We start from the raw sequence: 27,722 nt of genomic DNA, 5'->3' as shown, positions 1-27,722 counted from the left end.
GGGTCATCAATGTAGCATCAATGATGTCATCCCATGGGGTTGTACAGCATGGGAATCCGAATATACTCCGTTATAAACCCTCTTTGTGGATAAAAATTAAATGGCTCATTTCAGAGGTGTCCATTGCTGGTTCAAAACGATCAGATACAGGCCAGATTTTCTAGATATACACATAAGACAATAGTACATACAGGCTGATTTTACATACAGTGAGTGGAAATGAACTAATTTACATTACCAGTAGTTATCCTGAAAACCTAGCACTGATATGGTAATCCTAGACAGACAGTGGGCACCTCCTCTTAATTGAACTTTTAGTCCCATACTCGCCAAAATTTCTCCTGCCATTTGATGCCCATATAGCTCAAAGGGAGCCCTGGACTTCTACCCATTTGTCTAATCTGTCCTGTGTATCCTATATAAGTATGTGAAAATTAATTCACAGGAGCACATTTTTAATACTGAATATATTCTGAAGAAACAGGTGAACGCTATTTTATGATCTCATCCAAAAACTGCATCCATTGGAGCAATGTAATTATAAACCATAGCCCAAAGACCAATGCATCCATTATTTAGCTACTTCTTTCTGCTGACACGCATAGTTCTTCGATTGTAAGTGATTCAGTGAATCTGTTACATCTTCACCCCTCTTCCCACTAATAATTTAATATTTTAATTTACAGTATTCTTTACAGTGCTGCAGAATAGCAGGGAAAGTAACTTTATAAGTCCATGGTGGCATTTCATTGCAGATAGAAATGCTAAGGAACTAAGGGCCTTATGTATAAAAGGTGTTTACCCAATCAATGTCTACGTGGAAATGCTTTGTTACATAACCGCGTTCGACACAGTCTGCCACCGCACCCTAGTCCAGCGCCTCAGCAACATCGGTATCCAAGAGAAGGCACTGGAGTGGATCATCTCGTTCCTCGCCGGAAGAACACAAAGAGTCCGCCTCCCCCCGTTTCACTCCGAGGCCACCGAAGTCATCTGCGGCGTCCCGCAAGGGTCTTCACTCAGCCCCACCCTCTTCAACATCTACATGAAACCTCTTGCAGCCATCGCACGCTAGCACAACCTCAACATCATCTCTTACGCCGACGACACCCAGCTGATCCTCTCCCTCACCAGAGACCCCGACACCGCCAGAACCTGCCTACACGAAGGGATGAAAGACGTCGCCGAGTGGAGAAGGACAGCCGCCTGAAACTGAACTCGGACAAGACGGAAGTCCTCATCCTGGGATCTTCGCCCTCCGCCTGGGACGACTCCTGGTGGCCCCCAGCCCTGGGCAACGCACCCAAGCCAACCGACCACGCACGCAACCTGGGCTTCATCCTGGACCCCTCCCTCTCGATGACCAGACAAGTCAACGCCGTCTCCTCATCGTGCTTCAACACCCTGCGTATGCTTCGCAAGATCTTCCGCTGGATCCCGACCGAGACCAGGAAGACTGTCACCCAGGCACTCGTCACCAGCCGACTGGACTACGGAAACGCCCTCTACGCCGGAACCACAGCCAAGCTACAGAAAAGACTCCAGCGCATCCAGAACGCCTCCGCCCGACTCATCCTGGATGTCCCCCGACGCAGCCACATCTCCAGCCACCTGAGGAACCTGCACTGGCTCCCCGTCGACAAGAGGATCACGTTTCGGCTCCTCACCCACGCACACAAGTCTCTCCACGACCTGGGCCCCAAGTACCTCAACGACCGCCTGACCTTCTACACGCCCACCCGCCAGCTACGGTCCACCAGCCTCGCCCTCGCAGCCGTACCACGCATCCGAAGAGCCACCGCCGGAGGAAGATCCTTCTTTTACCTGGCTGCCAAGACTTGGAACTCCCTCCCCATCCACCTTCGGCTGACCCAGGACCATCTCGCCTTCAGGAAACCACTCAAGACCTGGCTGTTCGAGCAGTAGCATACCCCTCCCCCCAAGCGCCTTGAGACCCTCCCGGGTGAGTAGTGCGCTATACAAATGGCATGATTGATTGATTGATTGATAACATAAGGACCTAAAAACATTGTAGAGAAGACTAAGCAAGGCACTACTTTCAACATAAACACAGAGTGTGGCGAATTAAACATTGCAGCAGTCGTGCTTCGTGTTTTCCTAGCTTGTTTAATGCTAGCTCCTTTCTTTTGAAATAATATCCTATTTACCTAAACCTGCTGTACCAGTGAACAAGGAACTAGTGTGTGCCTCCAGACGCTTGGGTAGCACAAGCCATGCAGCAGCCCCTAGGGGTCATCGTTTCAAAATCAAACTCAACCCTGCTTCTCGTTGAAAGGTGGAGCATTCGTAGGGTGATGTTAATGAATCCCAGTTAACTGTAGAAAAATGCCTTAAATGTCAGTTTATTCACATTTCGTCACTTTGAATGTATGCACTTACTTATTGAACTGGGGGCTTCTGAAAAATCCTTTGATATGCTTCTGCAAAAAAAGGTGATCTGTGTTTTAAATAAGTTGATTTTCTCTATTCACACTGTGGGCTATGGGGTTTGTCTTTGAGTGTTTGGCTTTTAGCAGGTACTCTCATAAATTATCTTTATGAGCAAGGGAACAAATATTTTGCCGCTAGAACCTATATTATAGTCACATTTTGTGAATTAGTATTCCTAGTGGTTAGTTCTGGAAAAATAAATTGCAGAAATATATGTATTTTATAACTTTATGTGTTAATCATTGGTGGGGTCAGTGTGACAAATTAGGACTGTGACCTTAAGTCCACTTCTCCCCAGTGATTGACCACCCTCTTCAGGTTCTATTTTCCGTCATCAGCTTTGCAGCAGTGAGCGCTTAGAGACTGACTTAAATTTTTTTTTTAATGAGCTGTAAAACTCACCCGTTAATCCTTTACTGTACACCGGGATTGGGGGGTGGGATGGGGTGTCTGAAGGAGAAACATAGTAAGCATTGCTTTGAATGGAAATAGAATTGCAGGTACTCACTATTTAGAATACCTGTTTGCTCCTGAGACGTGCAGGTACTCTCCCATTAGATGTATTGCAGAAGTACTGAGAAGTGCAGATGGTCTTTCTTTCAAATTTAACAAGTGCAGGTACTGAGACTCGGCAGCACCTGCCCATTTAAAACGCAGATACTAAAGAATGTATTCAAAAAATTTTCAGTGTTGTCAACATCCTGGTCCTGTCATTCCTACTCAAGAGGGATGCAGACCTTCCCACCAGTCATTTGCAAATCAGTGATGTCACAAAAGGGGTCTGTGCATTTATTTTCGGCGCCTTTGCATACCGTAACTAGAAATCTCTCTGCGGCATTGTATGTTTTGTTTACAATAAAAGGTCTGGTGGAATAAAAGGTATGGATTGCCCTGCAACTAAGGATGGGGGTGAAAATGTGATTGTAAGCATCAAGTCCCAGTCCTGAGCGTTACGTTTACCAATAATTATGTTCTGATGTGTTAGGGCACAGTTGAAATAAACCAGAAGTAAAACTTCCAGAATGTATACTAGCCCAGGATTGGAAAATGGTGTCTCTGATGGAATCATCTAGTAACTTTACATCACCCCTCATGCCCATATGAGCTAGTTATAAAATGGCTCTGTAGCTCCTTCCACCACCTGAGGGCACAGAGAGGAATGTACTTAAGCAACTCCATCCTCCTCTGTCAAAAACAAACTCTCACAGTGCTCACTGAGGGCATTGTATTGTATTGATTATTGATATAGCGCTTAGCATACCGCTTGCAAGGCCTATAGCGCTTAGGGTACGTGTCATTGTTTTTATATAGCAAGTAAATTGCAGCATCAGTCACATAATCTTCTAAAAAATGAAAGTTGTGCATGAGCTTTTCCTACTAGGAACTGGGGGCGGCTCCTGTTTGGCAGCCCTTGCGTTTTGCTCCACTGCGCACGACAAGGCCTCAACTTATTTCCTCCCCAGAACCCGACTAACGAGCGCTAGATATTCAGAGATAGATGTCGAAGGAGACGCCGTGACTGCGGCCTTCTTCTGGAGACGACTGATATGCCAAGGCCACGCAAAGGCTGTGTCGCTTGGCAGGGCGGTGACCTGGCGCCTCGAGGCAGGGGGGACTTGAACCCTCATAGGCGCCTTGAACCCCCATCGCTTGGTGCAGTGGCCGCGAGACGGAGCTCGGGCCGGGCCTCCAGCTGACAACCCCGAGGCTATGACATTCGCCGCTCCTCTTACCCCTGCGACAAGAGGCCCCGTGTTTACCGGACCTTCAGTGGTTGCCAGGATTTTGAGGGAGGGCAAATGTGGGTGCTGGGAGCTCGAATTCCGCACGAGGGCTGTGCGCTGCTTTCCCCTTCCAGCACCCCAGGTTACAATTTCTGACATTTAAAAGCTGCCATTTGCTTTCTTCTCCATCACGTCTTTTAAATATAAGGCCAAGAGCACAGCCGCCTCCATATCCGAAATGCGTGTTTTTCACTTTTATCTCCGGTCAGCTTATTTCATAACTTGTCTGCATTTCACACGTCAAGATGCTTTGCAACGTGCCAGAGGTTGGCATTCCTTCGACCCTGCTGCATGGTGTTGACATTCCTTCTGCTTTTACCACCGCGCATGTAAACCCTACACTCAAGGCACTATGTAATTGAAGCCTACGGGAAGATTGCCACGATACGGTGACTGTATTTCTATCTGAAGGTTTGCTTTAGGATTGCCATGTGTAATAATTAAAAAACATTTGCCTTAAGCTTTGATGCAAGCAAATGTGTTTGGACAATTAACTATTGCGCTGAATATTCGCAAACGTTAAATCAATAAAATAAAGTCAAGCTAACAGGTCATTTGCAGATGTGTGTCTGTGCACCAGGACTGGCTGCGTTGTCATCTCGTGTTGATAAGAGATAGCGGTCTTATCCGCAGGGCGGGAGTGGCGCCCCGCTTTGAAGTCTCCGGGACTGAGGATGCACGCGGGGTCAGGGTCAGCACGCGAGGTCACCTCTTCTGAAGTTATCCATGGAGTCATCGGTGCTTCGGAGGCTCCTGGACAAACTTCCATCCGAACCCCTCCCTTTGACCCTCTCCCTTTGACCTATGAACAGAATGTCTGTTTGATTAGCTAAAATGTTTGCACGAGTCTCCCACAATCGGGCCTGATCTTAAAAAAAAAAAAGGAAATGTGCCAGTTTGTATATAAGTGTGCTTGCGGTACATTTCCGACCTTTTCAAATTCTCACAGATGATTCTCCGAGTACTCCTGATGCTCCCAGACTTGTAGTTGCCCAGCATTAATTTTAGAATTATTTTGTGCATTCCAAGTACCTCCCTTGAGAAGGCATGTTATGGCCTTTTGCATCCCATGATGCACGAGGTGAACGTTTATTCACATTTTCACAATAATGCAACTAACTTAATTGATTTTTTTTACTTTTTTTTCATTCTCGCTGTGGGGAATAATTTTCTGCTTGGAGAACCCAATTCTTTACATTTCGTCCTATGTCGGAGATATTCCCTTCCCATTTTCACCTTCGATAGACATTTATTTCTGCCATTGTGAGGAAATAAATATCCTTCTGTTTCCGAGGTGAAAAGGGTAAATAGTTTGTGCATACCCACAAATTCACATGTTTGTGGGTATTTGCCTTCTTGCTAAAGTATCCCCCTCTCTGGCACTCCGCCGCCTCCCCACCTGTGAGAGCAGGTTTGCTCACATTTCATTTTAGACTATAGAGGTGTCATATTATGCATGAGTAAATCACATTGAAAGTGTAACATAATTTTTTTGCCTGTACAACACGAGAATTTACACACGCAAAATGAGCCCTTCCTGTACCCAAGTCCAATTTGGGTATGGAAATGCCTTAGGACCCGGATCCCCCAGCATGCTCCACGCCCGCCTACCCACCAATCAATCAACATAGAGAAAATGGTGGGTGTAAAAAAGGCCATGTTTAATCACAAATTCATAAACATGACATATAGCTTATTAAAACATTATCAAATTATGAGCAACATTCATCATGTATTATTAACTCAACTTATCAACTTGTATTATGCATTATTCAACTTGTATTTGCTCATAATTTATTTATTCCCCCAGCACCAAGGGGCCCTCTGGTTCGCATCCCCCAGGTAGAGATGCCCACGCAAGGTGCAACCCACCTGCGCCCCTGAGCGATGGGCCCCAGCCCTCGGGTCCTTGTCCGCCATTTCCAGGGCCCCACCTCTCGTCCACCAGGCTGCCTAGGAGGCTCGTACCTGTCGCCCTCGCCTTCCCAGCCGGTGGTCTCCATCCCCCTGCGGAGAGCTTACCTTCTCTCCCCTCAGTGCTGGCCTAGGGAGTGCGCAAGGCGGACTCCCATCCATTTTGTAAGTCTATCAGTGGTCAAATGTCTCTTTTCCGCAACCCACACCTCCAAATCACTGCCTTAAGGGGACGGGTGGGTGGGAGATTAAACAAAACTCCTAATGGCGAGGGGAGTGGGCGAGCAGGTCCAGTGTTGGCGAGGAAAGAGGCCGAGTTGTCCGTGATCTTGACCTAAATAGGTCATTGCCTCTGCCCCCACGCCCACACCGGATGTGCGTCACCCCTCCCCGACCCGGAAGTACTTCCCCGGCCGGCCGCCCATAGGGCAGCCGGCCAGATGCTTTGGCCAATGGCGTGGCGTGGGCCGGGCCCTAAAGGCGGGCTCGTCTAGCCTCGCCCTTTGTATAGGACCCGGATCCCCCAGCATGCTCCACGCCTGCCTACCCACCAATCAATCAACTTAGAGAAAATGGTGGGTGTAAAAAAGGCCATGTTTAATCACAAATTCATAAACATGACATATAGCTTATTAAAACATTATCAAATTATGAGCAACATTCATCATGTATTATTAACTCAACTTATCAACTTGTATTATGCATTATTCAACTTGTATTTGCTCATAACTTATTTATTCCCCCAGCACCAAGGGGCCTTCTGGTTCGCATCCCCCAGGTAGAGATGCCCACGCAAGGTGCAACCCACCTGCGCCCCTGAGCGATGGGCCCCAGCCCTCGGGTCCTTGTCCGCCATTTCCAGGGCCCCACCTCTCGTCCACCAGGCTGCCTAGGAGGCTCGTACCTGTCGCCCTCGCCTCCCCAGCCGGTGGTCTCCATCCCCCTGCAGAGAGCTTACCTTCTCTCCCCTCCGTGCTGGCCTAGGGAGTGCGCAAGGCGGACTCCCATCCATTTTGTAAGTCTATCAGTGGTCAAATGTCTCTTTTCCGCCACAAGGGAGACTAGGGCCCAAAGGTCCGTCGCCCTTCCCCCCTTCAGCCAAGTTCAGCACAAATGACCAAATCCCTTTGATCCACGTGTCAGTGCCAGTGTCAGATAAATGTACTCCATCATGGTGAAACATAGTTGGTCCTGAGATCATCTTGTGTGCGAGATGTAGCAAGCGGCCCTTTCCTGAGCACAACTTTGCCAGCTCCCCATTGAGACATCTGACTGACACATTTAACGGCCTCGCCCGGATTCTGTCGCCCCACCATTGTCGAGGGATCATGCAAGACCATGTTATCCTGGCCTGAGGGAAGGTCCGCCCAAGCCAAGCAAATTCAGTGAGGAGCGCTTCTTTGACTGCCAAGCGCCCCCTGTCTACCATATCATTGCCGCCCAAGTGGATGATGATCAAATCAGGAGACTTCCGTCCCCCTCGTCCTCTGATTTCTTCCACGAGCCGCCGCAGGTGCCGGATACGCATTCCTCCCACACCGTGCCACAAGAATTCCGTCCCTTCCAGCCCAGGTGGTTTCCGCACTCGCCGCTGCCGCAATCGCACTGCTGCTCTCCGAACGAACGAGTGTCCCAATACCCACACCACCTTCCCTGGCATACTAGTAATCGGAGAAGAAATAGAAAAGTCAGGCATGGGCATGGTATTGCACGAAGTCAAAGTAATTCAGGCCTTACGTATCGCCTAAAGCAGTTGGACGACCAGCGCCCCACCTTCTTCACTGCATTGGATGACAGCCCCGCTCCCGCTGCCAAAGTAGCAGCCCCTATCCTGAATGAATGGGATGAATAACCGGAATCCCCCAGGCCCAGATCTACTAAGACCATCCGCAGCACTGCTTTGAATTGGTACTGCGACACACAATCCCCTCCCTCATGAATGAACAGGGCCTGACTCTTCCCCCCAGGGCGGATGGCTAAGTATGACTGCATACAGGTGACCGGGCAAATAGGCGCCTCCAGCGCGGGGCACAGCTGAATCACTGCCCCTTTCCCCAACTGATCTGTCTTAGATTTCCTCAGGATCACTTCTAAAGACCCCGCTCCAACCCTGGTATCCCCAAACTGCAGTCCCCCACTGTGGTCACTGCGAGATGTTCCTACAATCTCCCCCAAGCGGAACGCCCCATAAAAAGCTAGGGAGAAAACTGCAGAAAATAACGTGCCCTCAAAAGTAGAGGTGCACAGTCTCGGGAGGGCACCTAGCATGTCTTTTAAGGTCCTAACATCTAAAGGCCGTCTACTATCTCGCTTGGGGCCCTCTTTCCTGGCCCAACCCGCTAAGGCTCTTTTGACTACATAAGACGTCCCCGGGTCATACAAGCCCGCTAATCTGGCGAAAAACCCCACGGAAGTTACATGGGTCCTAGCATAAGACAGTGACCTGCCTTGATCACTAATTCGCTGAAGAAAATGAAACATTGCTTGATCAGTGTGCCAACATGAAAAACCAGCCTCTTGTACCAATGTCCTGTAATAGAAAAAACTCTGTTGATATGCTTTCCGAGTGCGGTCACTCAATGAGGCACCTACCAGCCCCGCTAAAGCGGGGCTCCAATCTTCCACAGTGATGGTGGGAACACTGTCATCCGTTCCTCTGCTCCGGGATGGAACCTCCGAAACTCCTGCAGCTTGGAACGAGACAAAGCATCAGCAGCATGATTGTCAACACCCGGAATGTGTGCTGCCTTGAACATCAAATTCAATTTCAAACATGCTAACACCAGATGCTTCAGTAATCTCAACACATTTCTACATGTAGCCCCCTGCCGATTAATGGCCTCAACTACAGACATGTTGTCTGACCAAAATATCACTGATCTGTTCCTGAAGTGCTCTGCCCAGACGGACACCGCTACTAGGATAGGGAACAACTCCAAAAAGGCTATGTTTTTTGTCAATCCACTCTTGTGCCACTCTTCTGGCCATTCCGCCCCACACCACTGAGAACCCAGGATGGCCCCAAAACCAACGCTGCCTGCTGCGTCCGTGTACAGTCCCAAATCTGAGTTAGACACCGGGGGGGATGGCCAGACAACAGCGCCATTAAAGTTTGCCAAGAAGTCGCACCACACCCTCAAGTCCTCTCTCACCTCTGCACGGAGGCGCACCCTGTGATGCTTCTGAGTTAGGCCGACCATTGCCCTAGCAATTGATCTAGAGAAGGGGCGGCCCATTGGGATGATTCTGAGTGCGAAGTTCAACTGCCCCCCCAGGACCTGCAACTGATGCAGTGTAACCTTGGGTCCAGCCAAAGCTGCATCTATAGCCCGGGAAAAAGCCTGCACCTTGTCAGATGGCAACCTGCACTCCCCAACCACTGTGTCGATCTCAATTCCAAGGAAAGTCATACACGTCGCTGGGCCTACTGTCTTGCCCGGGGCCAACGGGATGTTAAACTCTTTGAACAAGGCCACCAGCTGGTCTAACGCTTGAACACATGCTGTTGATGCAGCTGGTCCCATCACCATGAAGTCGTCCAAGTAATGAACTACCTCTTTGTACCCTGTCCTATGCGAGAACAACCATTGGAGCATACAACTAAAGGTCTCAAAATATCTGCAAGAGACAGCGCACCCCATAGGCATACACCTGTCATAGTAAAATTGGTGGTTCAACTGGAACCCCAGCAAATGATAATCTTCAGGGTGTACAGGCAACAGGCGAAAAGCTGACTCTATGTCTGTCTTGGCCATGATGGCATTAGGCCCCAGGGTCCTCACTTTATTCCAAGCCACATCAAAAGAAGAGTAGGTCACCGAACATAGGGCCGGGTCGATAGCATCATTCACAGACTCCCCTTTTGAAGCTGACAAATTGTGAATCATTCTAAATTGACCCGGCTCCTTCTTAGGTACCACTCCCAGCGGAGAGCACACAAAACCAGGGAGTGGAGGGGCCGAAAAAGGACCCGCCACGCGCCCTAGCCCGCGCTCCTTTTCTACTTTCAACTCCACTACTGCAGGCTGTGACCTCGCTGACAATAGGTTATTGCAATACTCGACCGGCGGGACACCCTGCGCTGGAATGCGGAACCCTTCAGAAAACCCAAAGTACAACAATTTGGCTGCTGACCGGTCTGGATACTGATTCAGCCAGAAAATCAGTTTCCCAATGTCTACAGGAGTAGGCAGCTTATGGCTGAGAGGGCTTGGCCTCTCTGCCCCCTCCTCCCCGCTCCTTGGATTTTTTAATGCATTTGAATTCGGGATGAGAAGGGTGCCTGCAAAAGGAACACGCATGCTTGTATCTGCACTTCTCAGAGGACCATGTGCACACTTTTTTATTAAATGCCCAGCATGCCCCTCTCTTCTCCCCAGACCCTCCCTGTGAAGTCCGAAAGGGCTGCCTGTTGCTCTGAGATCCGCCAGACTTGCCATTCACATTTTCTAGCCATACATTGACCTCCACCTGGTCCCAACCCATGTCTGGGTCCTGCACCTTTTCCCACCTGAAATCCCTATGGTAATCCAGCCACGCTGTACCACCATGCGTCGTGTGCGCCTTCAAAATCCTATGCATGTAGTATACCAATGGCCCTGCCAACTCTGGTTTCTTCTCAATGACTACTGTTATAAACACCTGGAAGCCAAAGAGCCAATTCGTAATGGATTCTTCTACCCTCGGTCTCTTATCCCTAAAGGAGCTGTCCTTTCCCTCCTTGTCTTTGCTCTCAACCTCCACTCTTTTTGGTCTGATCAAAGAGAATATATCTACGAATTCTCCTTTCCAAATCTTCTCTTTCATTTCCGGGGACACATGAGTAGCCAAACGGCCTGGCTTAGATAAAACATAGCCCTGGCCCCCTCCAGCCTTCACACCCCCTCCGGGCTCAGTATTCCCGCCCTCAGGCTTACCTCCTGAAAAACTGGGAGCATTTGAAGGGGCCGGGACCACTGGATGCGCCGCCGGTACAATCAAGGACTGTGCCTTAACCAATAAAGCTAGCTGTTCCCTAATCTCGCCCAGGGGGCCCTCATCCGCCCTTCCCGGGGCCCAGGGCGCAACTGCTGCCGACCCGGTCGCTACTGCTGACAAGGGGGGGGAAGCTGCTACACTCGGCAATGCCCCCGCTCCCCCAGGAGGTGCCTGTCCCTGAGCCAGGGCCCTCAATGCACTTAGTATTTCACTCAAGGCGCCCCCTTCCACAGGTTGTAAGGGGGGGGGCGCTCTCTGGTACAGGAGGAGTACAGACGCCGTCCCAGGCGCCACCGGAACAGATCCTAGCGCTGCTATGGCCCCCCGAATTTCGTCTAAAATCCCCCCAGGCGCCTCTGCAGCAGGAGGCCCTACCGGGGTACAAGGGGCGCAATGTGGTACTACCGGGGCACAAGGGGCGCAATGCGGTACTACGGGCATCTGAGGTGAAGGAGGGGGGATAATCGTGACCTCTGGCTCCAAGGGAACCCTAGGTGGATGGATCGCTCCAGCGCCCTTACCGGCCACCTTCTTCTTCCGCGTGCTTTTTCCACTCGGGTTCTGCACCCTAGGCTTTTTTAGCAAAGGAGGGAAAACTGCTTTGGGCGGGACCCCCTGCCTGCGCGGGCGCTCTACAATGATCAGAGCCTCTTCCTCGGGCTCAGAAGGAAGCTCCTCGGCCTCCCCCTCGCTGCTCTCATCGCCCCTACTGAATTTCGTCAGCAAAAGGGAAAGCAACTGCGCTATTTCAGGATCCTTGTCCTTGCGCTTGTGGCTCTGCCTCCTGGCCGGCATGGTTCACAAAGGCTGAAGCTGCTTTTACAGGCCTCCCTGCACGCCGCACCACAGGCGCTGACGCTCCCTCCCCTGCCGCGCAAACCTACCCACCACGTCGCAAGGTGACGGTGCCGGAGCCCCCCTACCCACGCTCAAGGCAGCCGCGGGCGCACTCGGGTCTCCAAGACGCCCTCCGCGCTGGGAGAAGGGCAAGAAAGCCTAGTTTCAGAACGCCCGCCCGCAGCCTCAGCAAGCCCCGGCACCTCACCTGACGAGTTGGTCGACGCTCACTCCGCCTCAGCTCGACTCGGCTCGACCGCAGCCCGCTCCTCCTCAGGATTCTCCGGTACGCGAGGGACTCGACTACGGGGGAGGAGAAGCTACTGGGACTGAGATTAAACAAAACTCCTAATGGCGAGGGGAGTGGGCGAGCAGGTCCAGTGTTGGCGAGGAAAGAGGCCGAGTTTTCCGTGATCTTGACCTAAATAGGTCATGGCCTCTGCCCCCACCGGACGTGCGTCACCCCTCCCCGACCCGGAAGTACTTCCCCGGCCGGCCGCCCATAGGGCAGCCGGCCAGATGCTTTGGCCAATGGCGTGGGCCGGGGGGCCGGGCCCTAAAGGCGGGCTCGTCTAGCCTCGCCCTTTGTATTGTGAATTAAAGCCGTACAGGAATTTGTATATCAGAGGGTGCATCTTCTCACAGTGTGTCCCTGTTGTGCCAGAGTTGACAGGGCAGTTATGTAGCGCCTTAAGACTGTCCACATCTTCAGATGATGTGTAAAATACTAAATACCGTAGTACTGGAGATGATATGTAAAATACTAAGTGAACACCAATGAAGAACAATTCTACCAGTTATATGTTCCAGTTAACCCATAAGCTATATGGGCAAAGCAGCTTCTTAATTTTGAGTACTTAATTTACGCTTTAAAATGCAACAACAGCACCTGGGAATATGTACTAATTGTGATACAGCATTTGTCTTAAAGAAGCTGTGTGTCGTCTTAGATAGGGTTTAATAACTGAACACATAACATTCTGTGAATTGTGGCTTGTAAAGACTCCTGGCAAGAAAATGCATGATTGAGGGAGGTTGTCGAAAAATATTACCATATAATTCTAAACTAATTATTTGGAAAGAATATTTGTGCCCCTAATTGCAAAGTTTGTGAGGGAACTTGTTCTACCTTTTGTTTGCTTGCCTGCAGGGGGCACTATAACTGGAAACCTTGTCACTATTGCAGACTCGTCGTTGTGTAGCGCTGGTGCTCAGCCTTTATTAGTTCTAGGCTGACTTTGCCACTGCTATTGTCCCTTGTCATAATTGAAAAGAGCAGGGTTTCAGGTGTGAGGCAAAGTTCTGGGCGCACTGCTCGGTTAGCGCACTATTGGACGCTTCAAGGCAAAAAGGTGCATGCAGAAGAGAGGAAAGCCCTGTAACCCCTCGCAATGTGTCTTCGGAGACACACCAAGTAAAGGAAAACAATTTCGCAGCACACTTATAGGAAAATTAGAGTTAATGCGATGTCTCAATGGACATAAAGTTCAAAGTTCAAAAGCGAAGAAGTTGTCCACAAAAATAAATAAAGATTCTTCTTTTATTGTTCATACATGGGCCAGCCGACACGTGTTTCGTCGCAAGAAACCACACTGTTTCCGCGACTCCTCAGGGCTATAGGAGTGAAGGTATAAGATCAGCAGGTCGCGGTGCCGGTGATAATTCCGACCCGGCTCCGCTCGAGACCGGGTATTGTTGAGATGGTGCAAGGTTATCACAGGAATAGAGCGATGTTATCCAATTATAATATGAAGAATCTTAGTTGAAAACCTTAATGAGGACACGGTTATGCGTAGTAGGCGTGTTGGTGCTGGACTCAAACTTCCGTGTCTTCAGATTTGTAGGCAAATGGCCTTTGCAGTAGGTCCCCGAGGTGCGGGGATGATTAGGCTCTTTCGAGTCTTCGTTTCTGTTCCGGGTGCGGTCCACTGTAAAGCAAAATTCATCTGAAACGATTTGTGCAATAAAGAAATAAAACAGACTGAACCAACATTGCCCGCCTCCTTTCTCTTGCAGGTGAAATGTTACCATAAAAAGTACCGCTCTTCCACCCGGGATGTGGTGTTCCGCCTGCAGTTTCACACGGGGTCTGTTCAAGGCTATGGGCTGGTGTTTGGCAAAGAAGACTTGGACGGTGCCAACAGAGGTAGGCTGCTGTGCCCATGCACAGGTGTGTCTGACAATGGGGTCCTGCCATCAATAGTATGTCACTGTAGTCATGGGTATAGTGAAATATCCAGATGTTACACATTGACCAAGCTCATGTGGCAGGGGAGCAGTTTGCGTCCAGTGGTGCATTTTGGAGCACTCTGTCCCAAATATATGGCAAAACCGTGGTGGGGTAGGCTCCTGCTGTTTACAAAGAGCACACTTTCCATTGAAATGGCCGCTTGAAGTCACTACTAATAGTGCAGGAGGCATGCCGTTTTACTGCTAAACACATATAGAGCTCAAACTATAACGTATTTAGATCAGGTATCAATCAACTCATGCTTATCATTAGCACATCACACAGGTAAAATGCCTAGGTTTGTTTTGATCCTGTTAAATCTTTTGTTTTCATCACAACAAAAAAGATACAAAACACAAAATGTTTGTGCTTTCCTTCCTGCTAATGTTTTGCAATGTCTATATAATTCATTTACAACTTGTTAAATGTTGTTTGTTGGAGACCTTTTGACATCACACAGCCCCTCCTTTCGGACTCCCTATACCTAAGGATCACGTTCACTTGGTTAACATTACAAATGCCCCTCCCCTTGCAGTTAGAGAAGGGAAATGTGCATGGCAATCTCTATCCTAAAGAAATAAGCAACAATTCGTCAGATTACAATTCCAGTTGTAATCTCTAATAACCTCTATTGCGTCCAGTTTGACACTCTTTCGCAACTATTGTCCACCCGTTTCTGTTACTTTGCTGGCAACAGTATTGGACATTGTTCTAATGCACTTTAAAAGAACTTTGAAGCTTCTCTCTGGAGCTCAAAGAAGGTGCACAAAACACAGTTAACGTAAAAAAATTCTCTGTGTACATTGCAGGGGCACTTTTTTCATACCAGTCACATTGTCGCCTCAAAACAGAATACATGTCATTGCTTTTCTTTGGCCACCAGATGTCAACCTAAGGCCTGTACTTGCCTCAACTCGTTTTAAAAAGCAGAGAGCCTTGACTCTGCCTGGTCTAGTGATCCTAGGCTAGGGTCACAGTCGAATATTAGTGTATTTTATAGAAATGATTTCAACATATTTGTTATGAACCACCTGTCTAGCTATTTCGGTCTTCCTTGCCCTAGCATGTCCATGTTGTGGCACAGCCTCTGTCATATTTTTGATAGGCTTACTTCTATCCTTCCACTGTTCAAGTTTAGAGAACGACTTTTTATTTTATTTTTTGTGCTGCATTAGAGTGCATGTGTTTTCCAGGTTTCTCTCCTTGCGCTTCTCCCCCACCCCCCAAATGCTCCCATGCTGCTGCCTCCCTCGTGTGCTGCAAGTTCTGTCTCGTGTGCTTCTTCCCCTCACCAAACGATCCCATTCTCTGTGCTGCTTATCCCTTGTGTGCTGTTTTCCCGCCCCACCCACTCCATGCTCTCAAACCCATACAATCACCAGTGCTCTCCCACCCTCACCACTTGGCTCTTAAAAATAATCTATATATACTTTTGGAGCCCGGGCGGCAAATTGCTGCTTGGGCCTCCACCTTGAAAAAAAATCGTTTACACTACTTTAATTTCTTATTTTTTTAATATACGAATCCTTCTCGGATTGATAAATAATAATAAAGAAAACATAGTGCTTGTATCATTTCCTATGTACGCTTGCATGCACACAACTATAAAATGACGCGTGCACCCTCAAACGACGTGGACTGCCGCGTCCTCTCTCTTTGTGGCCATATTATATATTTGTTTTCACTTTTGGCCACAGAATTGACAATGGGCATTGGGCACTGGGTCCTGGGGGACCCGAAGATGCCAGTATACAGGGCAGATATGCATGCCCTCATATTTTGCTCCTGCTTTGGTCTTGAGCGAAAAGCTACACATATAGGGCTATGGTGTATATTATATATTGCAATTTCATGTGCATCTCTTGTCAATTGACTCAATTCAACTTCTGCTGCTCATTGTCATTTGAAAGAAATACACTCTGTAAATAAAGGTGATTGCAACCTCCCTCCCCAGTGCTGCAGAGCCCACCAATGTAAGACCTGGCCATGTCTCTCGCCGGGGCACCCATGCAGGACTGCCCCCCCAGCACTCACATACACCCCCCGGGGGCGGCTGCCCGGGAGAGTGACGTGCAGCCCGTCCGGAGGGAGCCGCGTCCTTACGCGCCCGGGATACTAACAAGGCGCGCTGCATTCAAGCCCCTGCTCGCTGGGCCCCTTTATTGGCAGGCTGCGAACTTGCTTGTTCTCAAAAGCACTTGGTGGAAACTTCAGAGGGAGGCGGTGAGCCGGGGTCGCATCCGTTTGTAAAATCCAGATTTGTGCTAGCTTTCTGACGTTCATGACGCGTCTCGTTGCCCTTCCAGATGGCCGCTTCCCGGACTACGGCAAGATCGAGCTGGTGTTCTCCGGAGGCCCGGAAAGAATCCAAGGTGAGTGATCGCGCGTCCACGTGCGGAATGTGCTATGAACTATCCCGAAAGAATGGCGTCACGCTGCATAGATTTGTATCAATCTCAGACTCTAAGGGGGGTAATACATCGGGCGCTGCAGCCCTCGTTGATGGATTGTGATGAATGCTATTCTTAATATCAAATATTTAGAAGGGGGGGGTGTCTGGAAACGCCGCAGAGGTTGCCTTAGAAGTAAAACAAAACCATGGGTAGCATGTGAACACTTCCTGCTGTTTGAAGTAGGTGCGCACACGCAGCCAGGGGGCACTTTAGGCCTGAGCCTTGTGCTGAGTTTCACGTGCTTGTAACACAAAGCCTCGGTGCTTCAGGGGTGGATGATTAACTCATCACCGAGTTGTTTTTTAGGTCAGAGCAGTGTTTGCCGTAGCGCGGAAAGGTAATTAAAACAGGGCAGGGTTGGGTGAGGGCACGCCGGTGATAGGTACCCTGGGCACGAGGCTGGCAGGCTGGAGCACGGGTGTCTCCGGGTGATTGGGCGGGTTTGCGCCTCGGGCACACTCCTGTTCTTGGCTGCCAGACCCTGCGCCCGCTAGGAGCAGAGCGACTCCCGTCCCTCGACGGCCGGACTCTGCAAACTTAGACATAAGCAAGCCAGCTTCCATCGGAGCGGAGCATAGGGCAGGCAGCAAATGTCTGCACTGGTCATCCGTGAACACGCCCGCCAAGTGGCAGGGTCACGTGTGACACGCCCACCCGGTGCTGGCTGGTTTAGTCCGCATGCTCAGTCTCGCGCACCTCGTCAGGGTTAGAAAGCGCTATATAAATGCACTTACAACACCTAGAAGGAGAAACAGAACAATTACAACCCCCGAATACAATGCGCATTTGATTTACCTATGCACACTGCTCCGCCTTAACATTACCCATAGCTTGAGGCTACCTGGAATTTATCTCCTGATCTTATGTTCCTTCCTGGTAAACACGTCTTCCCTGTTTATAGCAATACTTCATACATTAATGAGTGCCGTTCTACCATGATGGTACGGCACGGAGGCTCAACAGGACATGCGGAGGGGCGGGGGGGGGGGGGGGGGGGTGGGATCTCCTTACTGGTCTGCCTGTAGGATAAGTTGAGGGGCCTGTGTCCCAGTAAGAGGACGTGAGGCTTTCTTGTTGAGCTTCGTTGGGATGAGTAACTGCCAGGAGTTCAGGCAGGAACTCATGGCTAACGAATGAGATATGAAATGAAAGACTTGGCACAGTATGAGCTACCAAAAATGAATTAGAAATTAACCAGAATGAAGCATCCTGCTCTCAGGAGTTGTCATTTGGTGGCTAATTGCCAGCTTAGACCTCAGAGACCAATGTTCTGATCTTGGCGTGGGACTCTCACAAAAAATGTGTAATTTTGTGCTATGCCTTTATTTCTCTCTTTATAAAATCTGTGAATCAAGTGATGTAAAAAATATGTAATGTTACCATTAAATGCAGGGTGTATTGAATCAGTTTGATTTTACAGCATGCCACTCCCACCGACCTTCCCTCCCTCCCTCGTTTCTGTAATCTAATTTCAACCTGGCACTGTGCACACCAACCCGACCTTGGTACACTGTGCCTACTGCTTAATGATCGGATTTTAGACTGTAAAACCTTTATTTGGCCCTACAGTTTTAATGTCGGCTCAAGGTCATGTTTGAAGGGCAGCCAGTCTCTGCGAGAACAAGAGAATTATTTAGTTGGACTTATTTCATGTTCTCAACTTCTGGCCTCCTGGTGATAAAAATGATGGTTTACTCTAAGAAACATTCCTTTTGTGTGGGCTCTAGGCACACAGAAGCAAAGCACAAAAGCCCGTGAGAAAAGTAAAGTCAACCATGCCGATTAAATTTGCTCAGTTTGGCAGGGCAGAATGAGCAGCTGAAAGCGTATAGAGCCAATTCAATTTATGTTGTGCCGTGTGTAAATTTTGAGTGCTGGTCTACATTTCCAGTTTGAATGTTTGGCATTGTATCTGGTAGATTAAGTAAATGATTTAATGAATGATTGATTGTTTTTGTGCCGCACTTGCAAAACAAAGTCTGTTGGTGCTCCAGTGGAAGAACAAATTAATATTTAGCATGCAGTTGCAGCTACTTCCTAGGCGAGCAGGGTGAAGGCAAAGAGAGGAGCTAGTGTGATAACCTCTGTTGAGTGTGTGTTTTTGTGAGGAGTGTGAATTGAGCACATTTGTCTATTGGAAGCCAGTGTAGTTCCCTGGGGTTTGATGTAATATGAGTTTTGTGTGGGAGGTTGAGGATGAGGCTGGTCCCCGTGTTCTGGATGGTCTGTAATCTACTAATGAGTTGCTTGGTGATCCTGGCGTAGAGGGTGATCCCAATGTCTAACTTGCTGGTTACTAGGGCATGAGTGACAGTTTATATTGTGTTGTTTGGGAGCCAATTGACGATCTTCCTCAGCATCATCAGGGTATGGAGCAGGATGAAGTGAGGGCATTGACTTGTGCAGTCACGTCCAGTTTGCTGCTGCTGATTATTCCGAGGTTCCTGGCGTGGGTTCTGGGTGTGCACCCAAGTTCAGCCAGCCACCATTTAGAGTTCCACGGTGAGGTGTTCTTGCCGAAGATCACTACTTCTGTCTTGGTCATGTTGAACTTGAGACAGTTGTCTTTGATCCACTTAGCTGTTACGGTCATGCATAGTTGACATAGATAACTGACAAAGGAGCCAGATAAGGAAACTCACATGATCACAAAGCTATCTGTCAAAAATAAAGACTCACTTTAGCTCATTGGGACTTGTTCACAAAGGCATATGTGAGTAAAGGAAATAGTTTTTTCATGAATTCTAACACACCTTTGTTTATAGGCACTGATACAGCCAAATCCCTATGGGTAAAATTGTAAAGATGGTTCTGCTGTTGCTATTTGTACTAATTGTATATGAATATTCACATTTTATTACCATTTTGGATGCTATGGATCATTTCACTAAGGGATGCAAGAGTATGTGAAAGAGTACTACAAGAGTGCTCTTTTGTACTCCTGCATGCCACTGTGAATCAGTCCCACGGAGTCCATCCGTGGAACAAGTTGTTAACAAGCATTTTCTGCCCCTCTAGAAGTGCCAAGTAGATTGGTCTTCGTCTCTATTTATGAGCACCGTGTACTAGTAACCATCAAAATATTGTGAATGGAGGCGGGGCGGGTTGTGCATGAGCCTCAAATCTAAATAGTTCCTAATTTTAGACATAACAGTGTAGTTCTTGTCAGAGCTTGGTTAACACACCACAAGAGTTGTTTTCCTTAGTCGAGTCACAGTGAGTGTGTTTGCATTTCACATTCCTCTTAAATTTGAACAGGCATCTGCACTAATTTTGTGAGACTTGTGGTTTGCTTTCTACAAACATTTCCAGCTTTATAGTACATACAGCACAGGAGACAGCTACTTGTCAGGAGTTGGTATGTTGCGCTTCTGATTGTAGTCTTTGTTGCTAGATCCTTTACTTACGTTGAACTGCTGCCACACTAAGCTATGCGACGAGGCACAGTTGTTCACATCAGGTGACAGAATCATTAATGATTTGAATACCGACAAAAAACATGCTGTGTTAGCCGTAATCAAACAATGAAGTAACATTCTAAAATGTAAAAAACAGAGGTAAAAGAGACTCCAAATACCATAACATCAATGTATTAAATGGAAGTAATAAAATATCCAGTGGCAAATAGTGCTTTGTGGATTCGGTGAGTGGCAAGAACATTCTTAGTAAAAAAAAAACGATGATGGACGGAATAATGAACAATGCAAGCATCCCTTTAAATTGAGCATTTCAATTGATGCAGTGTTTTCTCTCTATTTTTGCACAGTGCCCAATAAAAACCCACACATTAATTGATCTATTTATTGGCTTCTTTTCGCTTGGTCATCTGATGGATCTTGCTCAACGCATTGAGGAGTGAAGGACTTCAAGGTGTCAGTTTGCTACCTAACAAGAACCAGAAATTAGTTACCAATTAATAAATCATTAATTTGGCTCAAACAGATCACTCTTAGTACCATACTGTAAATATACATAATGGCAACAGGAAGTCCACATCTCCTAAAGAAATATTAACAAGCCAAGCTCACACAGTCTAAGAGCTCAGCTGCTGTATTACAGAATACTAATTGAACCTAATGTTCTGTAAGCAATTTATGACTATCTGCTATACATTTATAAACTCTTATCTCTAACACAATCCCTGTGGAATGAATTAAGAAACTCAAGAGACTCAGACTCAAACATTTAAAGATTTTATAAAACATGTATAGTTTTAGTAAATTATCATCAATTGCATTAAAGTATCATTAGAAAATTAGTTGATGAATTCAGAAAAGTCAATTTCAGGTGTAGTGTATCACTACACATTAATACTGAAACTAAAGGTAACGTTCTCAAAGTTCCTAGGCATAGATGGATCAAGCAAGAGTCTTTAAATCGTCAGTTCAAAAAGAAATATAGAAAAAGGGGATTTTTCGTATATGGTCTGCCAGGAGTCCAAAGGACGTCTGCAAGGCAGAAGATACCTACCTTCTCAGGGGCAGAAAGAGTCCCTACGTTCTCAGCAGCCTCTAGCGAGACAGCCAGCAAACCAACCAGCTCAAAATCTGCAATGGGGAAAACAAGACCATAGAGCTAGCTAGCCAGCCAGTTGGTCGGAAAGAAGAAAAGGCACAAGTCAAAAAGGGGTGAAGGCTCCTCCTCCTCAGTCCAGATGTAACATCCACGGTGTTACACTATTACCATCAAACATCCATGTGGTAATCTTCTGTTTACGAATTACAAAAGTGGAAACATGTAGGTATTCTCCCATGCCCATCATGGGAAACAACTGTCCTTCTTAATCATAAAGCTATCGCACAAAAGACTATTAATTGTTATCTTGTGTGCTCATTGCAAATGTCCAGTTCTCAAAGAAGTATCAATAATTTTAACACATAATGTACCCAGTCTCTTCATGCCTCATGAGAAAGAACAAAAGTGTTACATAAGTAGTAAGTAGAACAATATACTACTCGTAGTACGTAAACGAAGTCAAGCTAATTTCATATTAAAAGCAGGGTAGCTGGATTTAATTTACATTCATTAGAAAAAAGTAAATCATTTCTCTTGTGCAAATAATTTCTCTAGTGCAATGTCATGGATTTTCATAAAAAGCTTGTTAAAATACGAAATACAGCCTGCTGCTATATTTGAAAAACACATACATGTAACATATATTCATACATTTATGAAGCAATATCATTTTAGGACATCTAAGATCACTCTTACATAAGGAGCATTTTTGGAAAGTTTCAACCTGTTAACTTAAAGCTTGGTGGAATTGCACCAACGTTTCAAAAGATCAATGGTATACTTCAACGTGACTAGAGAAATAGTGTCAATCATTCTCACATTTGAATTCACCATACAAATCATAGCTGTGGATAATCTTAGTAATTTTTCATAAATATATTTCACATTTATTATTGTCAAATTATTTTAAAAAGCTTCAGTTTGATAAGTAAAATGTATAGAATGTTTAGCATGAGCAGGACCTGTATGAAAATCAACTGTTAGACATTTTTCGTTGATGTATTACGTTTTGTTATTAAACTCTAAAGCTTAAGCACTCTTTTACAGTGCATGCATTTGATTTTCTTCATAATCATGACATATCTAAAACGGTGTGCAAGGTGCACAATCAATTTATATGTCTATTGTCATACGCATAGCGTGTTTAAATGTCGTGTAAAGGATGAACAGTTTTTACACTGCATCACAATGGATATGGAATTCATTGGCAAGTAGTATTTTTATGGCGTGTGTGTAACGTGGTGGACAGCAGCAATCACCCTGATAGTAATTTTGCAATCCTTTGCCTCTGGTGCCGCCTTTGTGACTAGGCATGCAGATAAGAAATTCTTCACACAAATCCCCTCCTTTTCAGCTTTTACTCGAGTCACAGTTACTACGATTCTCCATAGATCAAACCCGGTGTCAAAGGACAAACGGTTATGATTAGGTAATACCTTTTTATAAAAATAGCTTCTTAATCAATCACATGGTAACTTCTTAGCCAAATAAGGAAGCGTGGCAACAAATATTTTTATGATAAGAATGTAGATAAGATCAGGGTGGAAGGCATACAGAGGCTCTTGGCCTAAGGTGCTGATTGCAACTACCCTTTTACCACATGGAACTGGGAAAAAACAAGATGGCTGCCTAGTTAGGTCATTATTTGAATGTGTTTTGTCATTTCTGTATGTGTGGAAGATCCATTAGCTCCTACAGACGTGAGCCTAACTCCTGACCTGCAGTCATTTATAACAGGGTCTGTGCAAAATCCATGATTACTCACGCAGTAGATTTCAAAGCAACAAAGCTTCCTGAGCACCACCTGCTTCACAAATATGAAAATCTACTTGTAAACAGAAGGAGCTGCTGGGTCAGCTGGAGGGGATGGGAGAGAACACAAGCTAATCGATAAATATAGTGTGTTTAGTTCTTACACATGAATCACTGCGTATACATTAAGCAGTGTACAGACTGTGTTGGTAACTTGAATAATCTCCATGTGGTGTGTCATATACCATATCATGCCACCTGAAGGCAAATGCTGGGCATTATTAATTTGCTGCAAATACACACAGCCCTTATAGGTCAAGCAAGGTCCCCTGTGTGGAAATTAAGACTGGGACTAAACACTTTCAAATTAAAATCTACTCATCATAGCTTTTAAGAAACCACATTCTTTTGACTCTTTATTGAACAGTCTCCGTTTTCTGCTCTGATCACTGACTAAATAGCTACAGTTGAGTGCACTTCAATTATGTCTTGAATATACCTGCATTTAGTTTGTGAATGGCCATGACTCTGACTTGAAAGGTTGTCGTATATGAATCCATAGTCCACTGGATTACATCTTTCCCCGTCATGCTGATGATGAGCCTTTTAGATGGTGCAGTGGTGGTGCCTGCTTAGCTTAAGTCCCACCCCTCTGAAGGCAGACCCATAACTAGGCCTGGGCGGAGTTCACTTTGTTCCGCTACTCAGAACTCTGCAAAGTGATTTAAAAAAACTTCCCTGTGCTACGTGGAGTTCCGCAAGCAGCAGAGTGAGGTAAGTCATGCTGCTCGTGCTGATTTTTTTAGCACCAGGAGTTTGTCCCACGCTATAAAATCAGCACGAACCGCATAACACACAAGAGGGCTCGGCTTCTTTCTGCCGCTTGAGTATATGTTCTACTCGAGTGGCAGCTTCCTCAACGCGAACAGCAGGTATCTAAAGGTGAGCGGTAGCGACCTTCCGCGACCACCCATGTTGAGAAATCTCGCTGTGAAGTAGTCTAGTGTTGGATTTTCCTTGCTTGGCAACTTTATGCTGGTGAGCCGCGAGAGAGGAATAAGCCTGCTTGCTGCTATGCAGAATTTATGGGAACTCCGCTCTCTACGCGGTGTGGGAAAAACTCTGCAAACTCCGTGAGTGGAGTGGAGTTTACCGCCCAGGCCTAATCGAAACTTGAGATCCATCAATCATAATCACTTGCCTCAAGTAGAGAAATATCGAACTTGAGCGCCTGTGAATTGCAGATGACACACATCCATCCTTTCAGAAACATTAGTATGATCTTTTTATTTAATTGATGCACAGATTGCTCTAGAGTGACTGCATGTGTTTTGTTAAATGCCGATGCAGAATGTTGAAAGTGATGGTTGGTGTTGGTAGTGCTCCTTTGGAGGACCAGATATCAAGTTTTCACTTAACGCTGAGGTGACACATGCAGTCCTAAGTCTATCTTTAATGTTCCTGATGTTTTTCCTGAATACTTGTCTGTCCTGTTAGTGGCCTTCCACTGATGCATTGCTATTTGCATGATGCACATTGCCAGCGTTGATGAAAGCAGGACATTATCTTTCTTGTTTCGTCGACACAAACATTTTTGATCTCTAGACCACAACTAAGCGAGATCCAGAATCTGAATGCTGACGTCATGAATAATGCAACTGACATGTTCTTTTGATGTTTAAAGGTTCTCAGCATCTGCAGAATGACCAGGGCGTAACAATAGATTACAACACTGCAGACCCACTCATTCGCTGGGATTCATATGAAAACATGAACGCTGATGCCGAAGGTGAGTGTGGATCATTGAGATAGATGAACAGTCGGTTACATCTAAAAAATGTGATAGCTATTACATTGTTTCCTCTTTCTTCTCTTGCCTTTTCCAAGGAAAAATCAAGTTCATATGTTTCTGGACATTTCTGTTATTTGCCCTGTAATTAATCCTGAACCTGTACATTTGATGTTTGGCTTTAGGCAAAGTAACGTGTGGCTCTTGCATGCTAGCATGCACTGCACTGTGTGTGCTACACAGACTTGGCATTGCTGGACGTTTGTTTGTAGGAAGTCCAAGTGAGCTTCTGTAGTGGCCCATGCTTTACAGAAGGGGTCAATTAACATTGTTGTCTAAAGGCAAACGGTTATAGTAAGACCAAACCATACTTGTAAAGTTGATAAATGTTTCCAATGTGAATATATGATATATATTTATTTTGAGTCATAGCTGTAAGTACCGATCAGAAGACACTTACTGGATTCCTCTCGTAGATTAATATTTTTCATTTTTGATGGTAATTGAATACAATCGCTGCTGGCCAATTTTAACATAAGCAGGATAAACAAAAAAAAAATATATATATATATAGACCTAACTTTTCGGAATATAATACTGCACATTGTGTGGCAAGCACAATGGGAATACCCCTGCGGCACATCAAACGGGGGCACTTAGGGTCAGGAGACCCCCATTCTGTGTCCCACTCGCCTCCATCTCAAACAAATCAATGACAAGTCTCACTCCTCTAATTTACTGTGGGTACACACCAGCAACGTTTATATCAATATCTTAAATGTGACCGAAATTAAACATTGACTCAGTAAGTAGATCACATATTTTTCACTTTACAACATTACAAACATTTTCCCCTATCTTACACAACTGTCTAACAACGGGCAATCTGTCTAAGTTAAAGCAGGCAGTATATAAATGTATTTACATTTTACCTGCATCCCTGATGGATTGTCTGATATTACTGGGGACCTGCCCTGGCCCAGCCCTCCAACACCAAGCCACGAAAAAGGGGGACCACAAGATGCCGTCAGACCAGGGACAACAGCCCCATGCCCTACACTGAAAAACTGACCTCCTGCCCCAAGCTTTATGTGAATGTCAGTGTAGATTGTGCCCTGTCACCTCGGTGCTGCCCATACAGAAATGGATGGAGAATGTCCCTGTCTTTGAGAGTTATCTTTGAATTCCTGCTGCAATCCTGCCACCAGGGTGACCATTGAATTGATGCCCTTTGCCCTCACCACCAAAAACCAAGGATGCTGCAAAGACCAAGTGTCTCAGGTGTAAATGTCAGTTCCCTGATCATACAAAGGCACCCAGTCCCTGTGGAACATCCACCCCCCTGTCATTACCTTATGGTGAATGTGGCCCAAGTGACCGGACCCCGAATTGAGTTTTGCCATTTCAATGTTAAGACACCAGACAGAGACTTTAATTACCCTAGATCTTATGCCCGAGCCATACACTTTCCTAGGTATCATATTGGAAGAGAGTATGCCAGCCCCTGGAAATGCCTGATCCAACTAAGCGAATTCTTTTAAGACACATTCTCTCAACCCTATGAGGTCCATTTTACCAGGTTGTTGCTGCCCGTGTGAATGACGATGAGGCCGGGAGCGTAGTCCCTTATGACTGTCATATCTTCCACTATCGGCAGGATCCTCAGGCCATTCACTCCACACCATCTGAGGAACACTTTCCTTAATAGTATCAGCTTTGGTTTAAGAAACTGTTGCGTCCAATACACCACCAGCCGCACAAATGAATGCCTGATGACCCACACACTTTAAGAGACATCCCTACTACAAAAGAGCATGAAGTAGGAAGTGTGACTCTCCGGTAAACAAAGCGGAAAACACTGCGCTTTTCATATTTTTGTGTATTTGGTTGTGTGTATTCGCACATATTGATGTTTATTTTATTCAAATTACTCAACATGTGTACTTAGATTATTTCAAGGACACTGAGTAGACTGAGCTTCAGCTTTTCCTGAAATATACCAGGGCGCCATTTAATCATATTCAGCCCCTCGTAGCACTGCAAAACAGTAAACCTAAAATAGTACCATTTATAATTGCAGCAGTTTGAAATGATGCTCTATTAAACACACGTAGCTAGTTTGTTGGAATTTCGCGACATGCCTTTGACATTCCAACAGGAAAATCGGAATCAAATCTCGGTTTGAGATTGAATGCAGCATTCTTTTTGTTAGTAAGGTCTCAAAATTGCTTCTTTCTGCTCTGTACTCCTTCTGTTTCCAAAGATCTCTTCCTGCTACCTGAAAGATCTAGTACAACACTGCTAGTTGGGTACTTTAAAACCACACAGGCAATGATGGCTTTATTGCACGAAGATACCGGAGAGGAAACATAAGAGTATATTACTTTTCGTAATGATACCAGCCCAGGAGGCATGACATCATACATAGATCCCATGCGTTTTCCAGTATTGTTGGACAGTCACCTTGATTTTTTTCCCCTCTAAATAGTGAGTTGCCAATTTTTTTCTTTTTTGAATGAACTTTATTAATTTTGACAAAGTGACATTATTAGCATTTGCATGACGATACAATCTAACAAGAAAGAGAGAAGCGGAGGGGAGACAAGCAGCAGGCAGAGAGACGAAGGGTGTGAAGGGCCAAGACGCCCAGTGACCGAGGGCATGCACACCCATGGACCAGTGTAGGTCCTGCAAGCCCAAGGAGCGAGGGTTCCTATGGCAACAAACGGGTCTGGGTGGGAGGGCGTGCTGCAGCTTGTCACCTGAGAGCGCTTCTTAGTTGCTCTAGACTAGAGTTAGCTTCAGAGATGACTCTTTCATAAAGAACACAAAGGTTTACTTTGGAATAGGTGCCAGGCTATACCACTGGAGGCACTTTTGACTGCTGAAGTTCTAAAGACATGGAGACCTGCGTAAAAGCTGCGGGGACTACCTGTGTCCTATCTCCATACTTTAAAAGACGATTTCTTAAAAACAATCCTAGCCTAGAGGTTCAATATGTCCCAGTGTTGCTCAAAATG

At 46.4% G+C, this 27,722-nt stretch overlaps 1 protein-coding gene across 6 annotated transcripts in view; it reads left to right on the top strand.

The window, feature by feature from the left end:
* The window catches only part of TNS3 (tensin 3), an 851,445-nt gene that overhangs the window by 568,508 nt on the left and 255,215 nt on the right, over positions 1-27,722 (top strand). For all 6 annotated transcript variants that reach the window (XM_078688177.1, XM_078688176.1, XM_078688179.1 and 3 more), the window contains 3 exons: positions 13,980-14,109; positions 16,500-16,565; positions 24,598-24,702. In XM_078688177.1, coding sequence (XP_078544303.1) covers positions 13,980-14,109; positions 16,500-16,565; positions 24,598-24,702 — 301 coding nt within the window. The remainder of the gene's footprint in view (positions 1-13,979; positions 14,110-16,499; positions 16,566-24,597; positions 24,703-27,722) is intronic.

This window comes from Lissotriton helveticus, chromosome 4_1, assembly GCF_964261635.1.
Source record: "Lissotriton helveticus chromosome 4_1, aLisHel1.1, whole genome shotgun sequence".
Taxonomy (NCBI): Eukaryota; Metazoa; Chordata; class Amphibia; order Caudata; family Salamandridae; genus Lissotriton; species Lissotriton helveticus.
The sequence above is the reverse complement of the archived record's forward strand: the minus strand, read 5'-3'. Positions and strand labels throughout refer to the sequence as shown.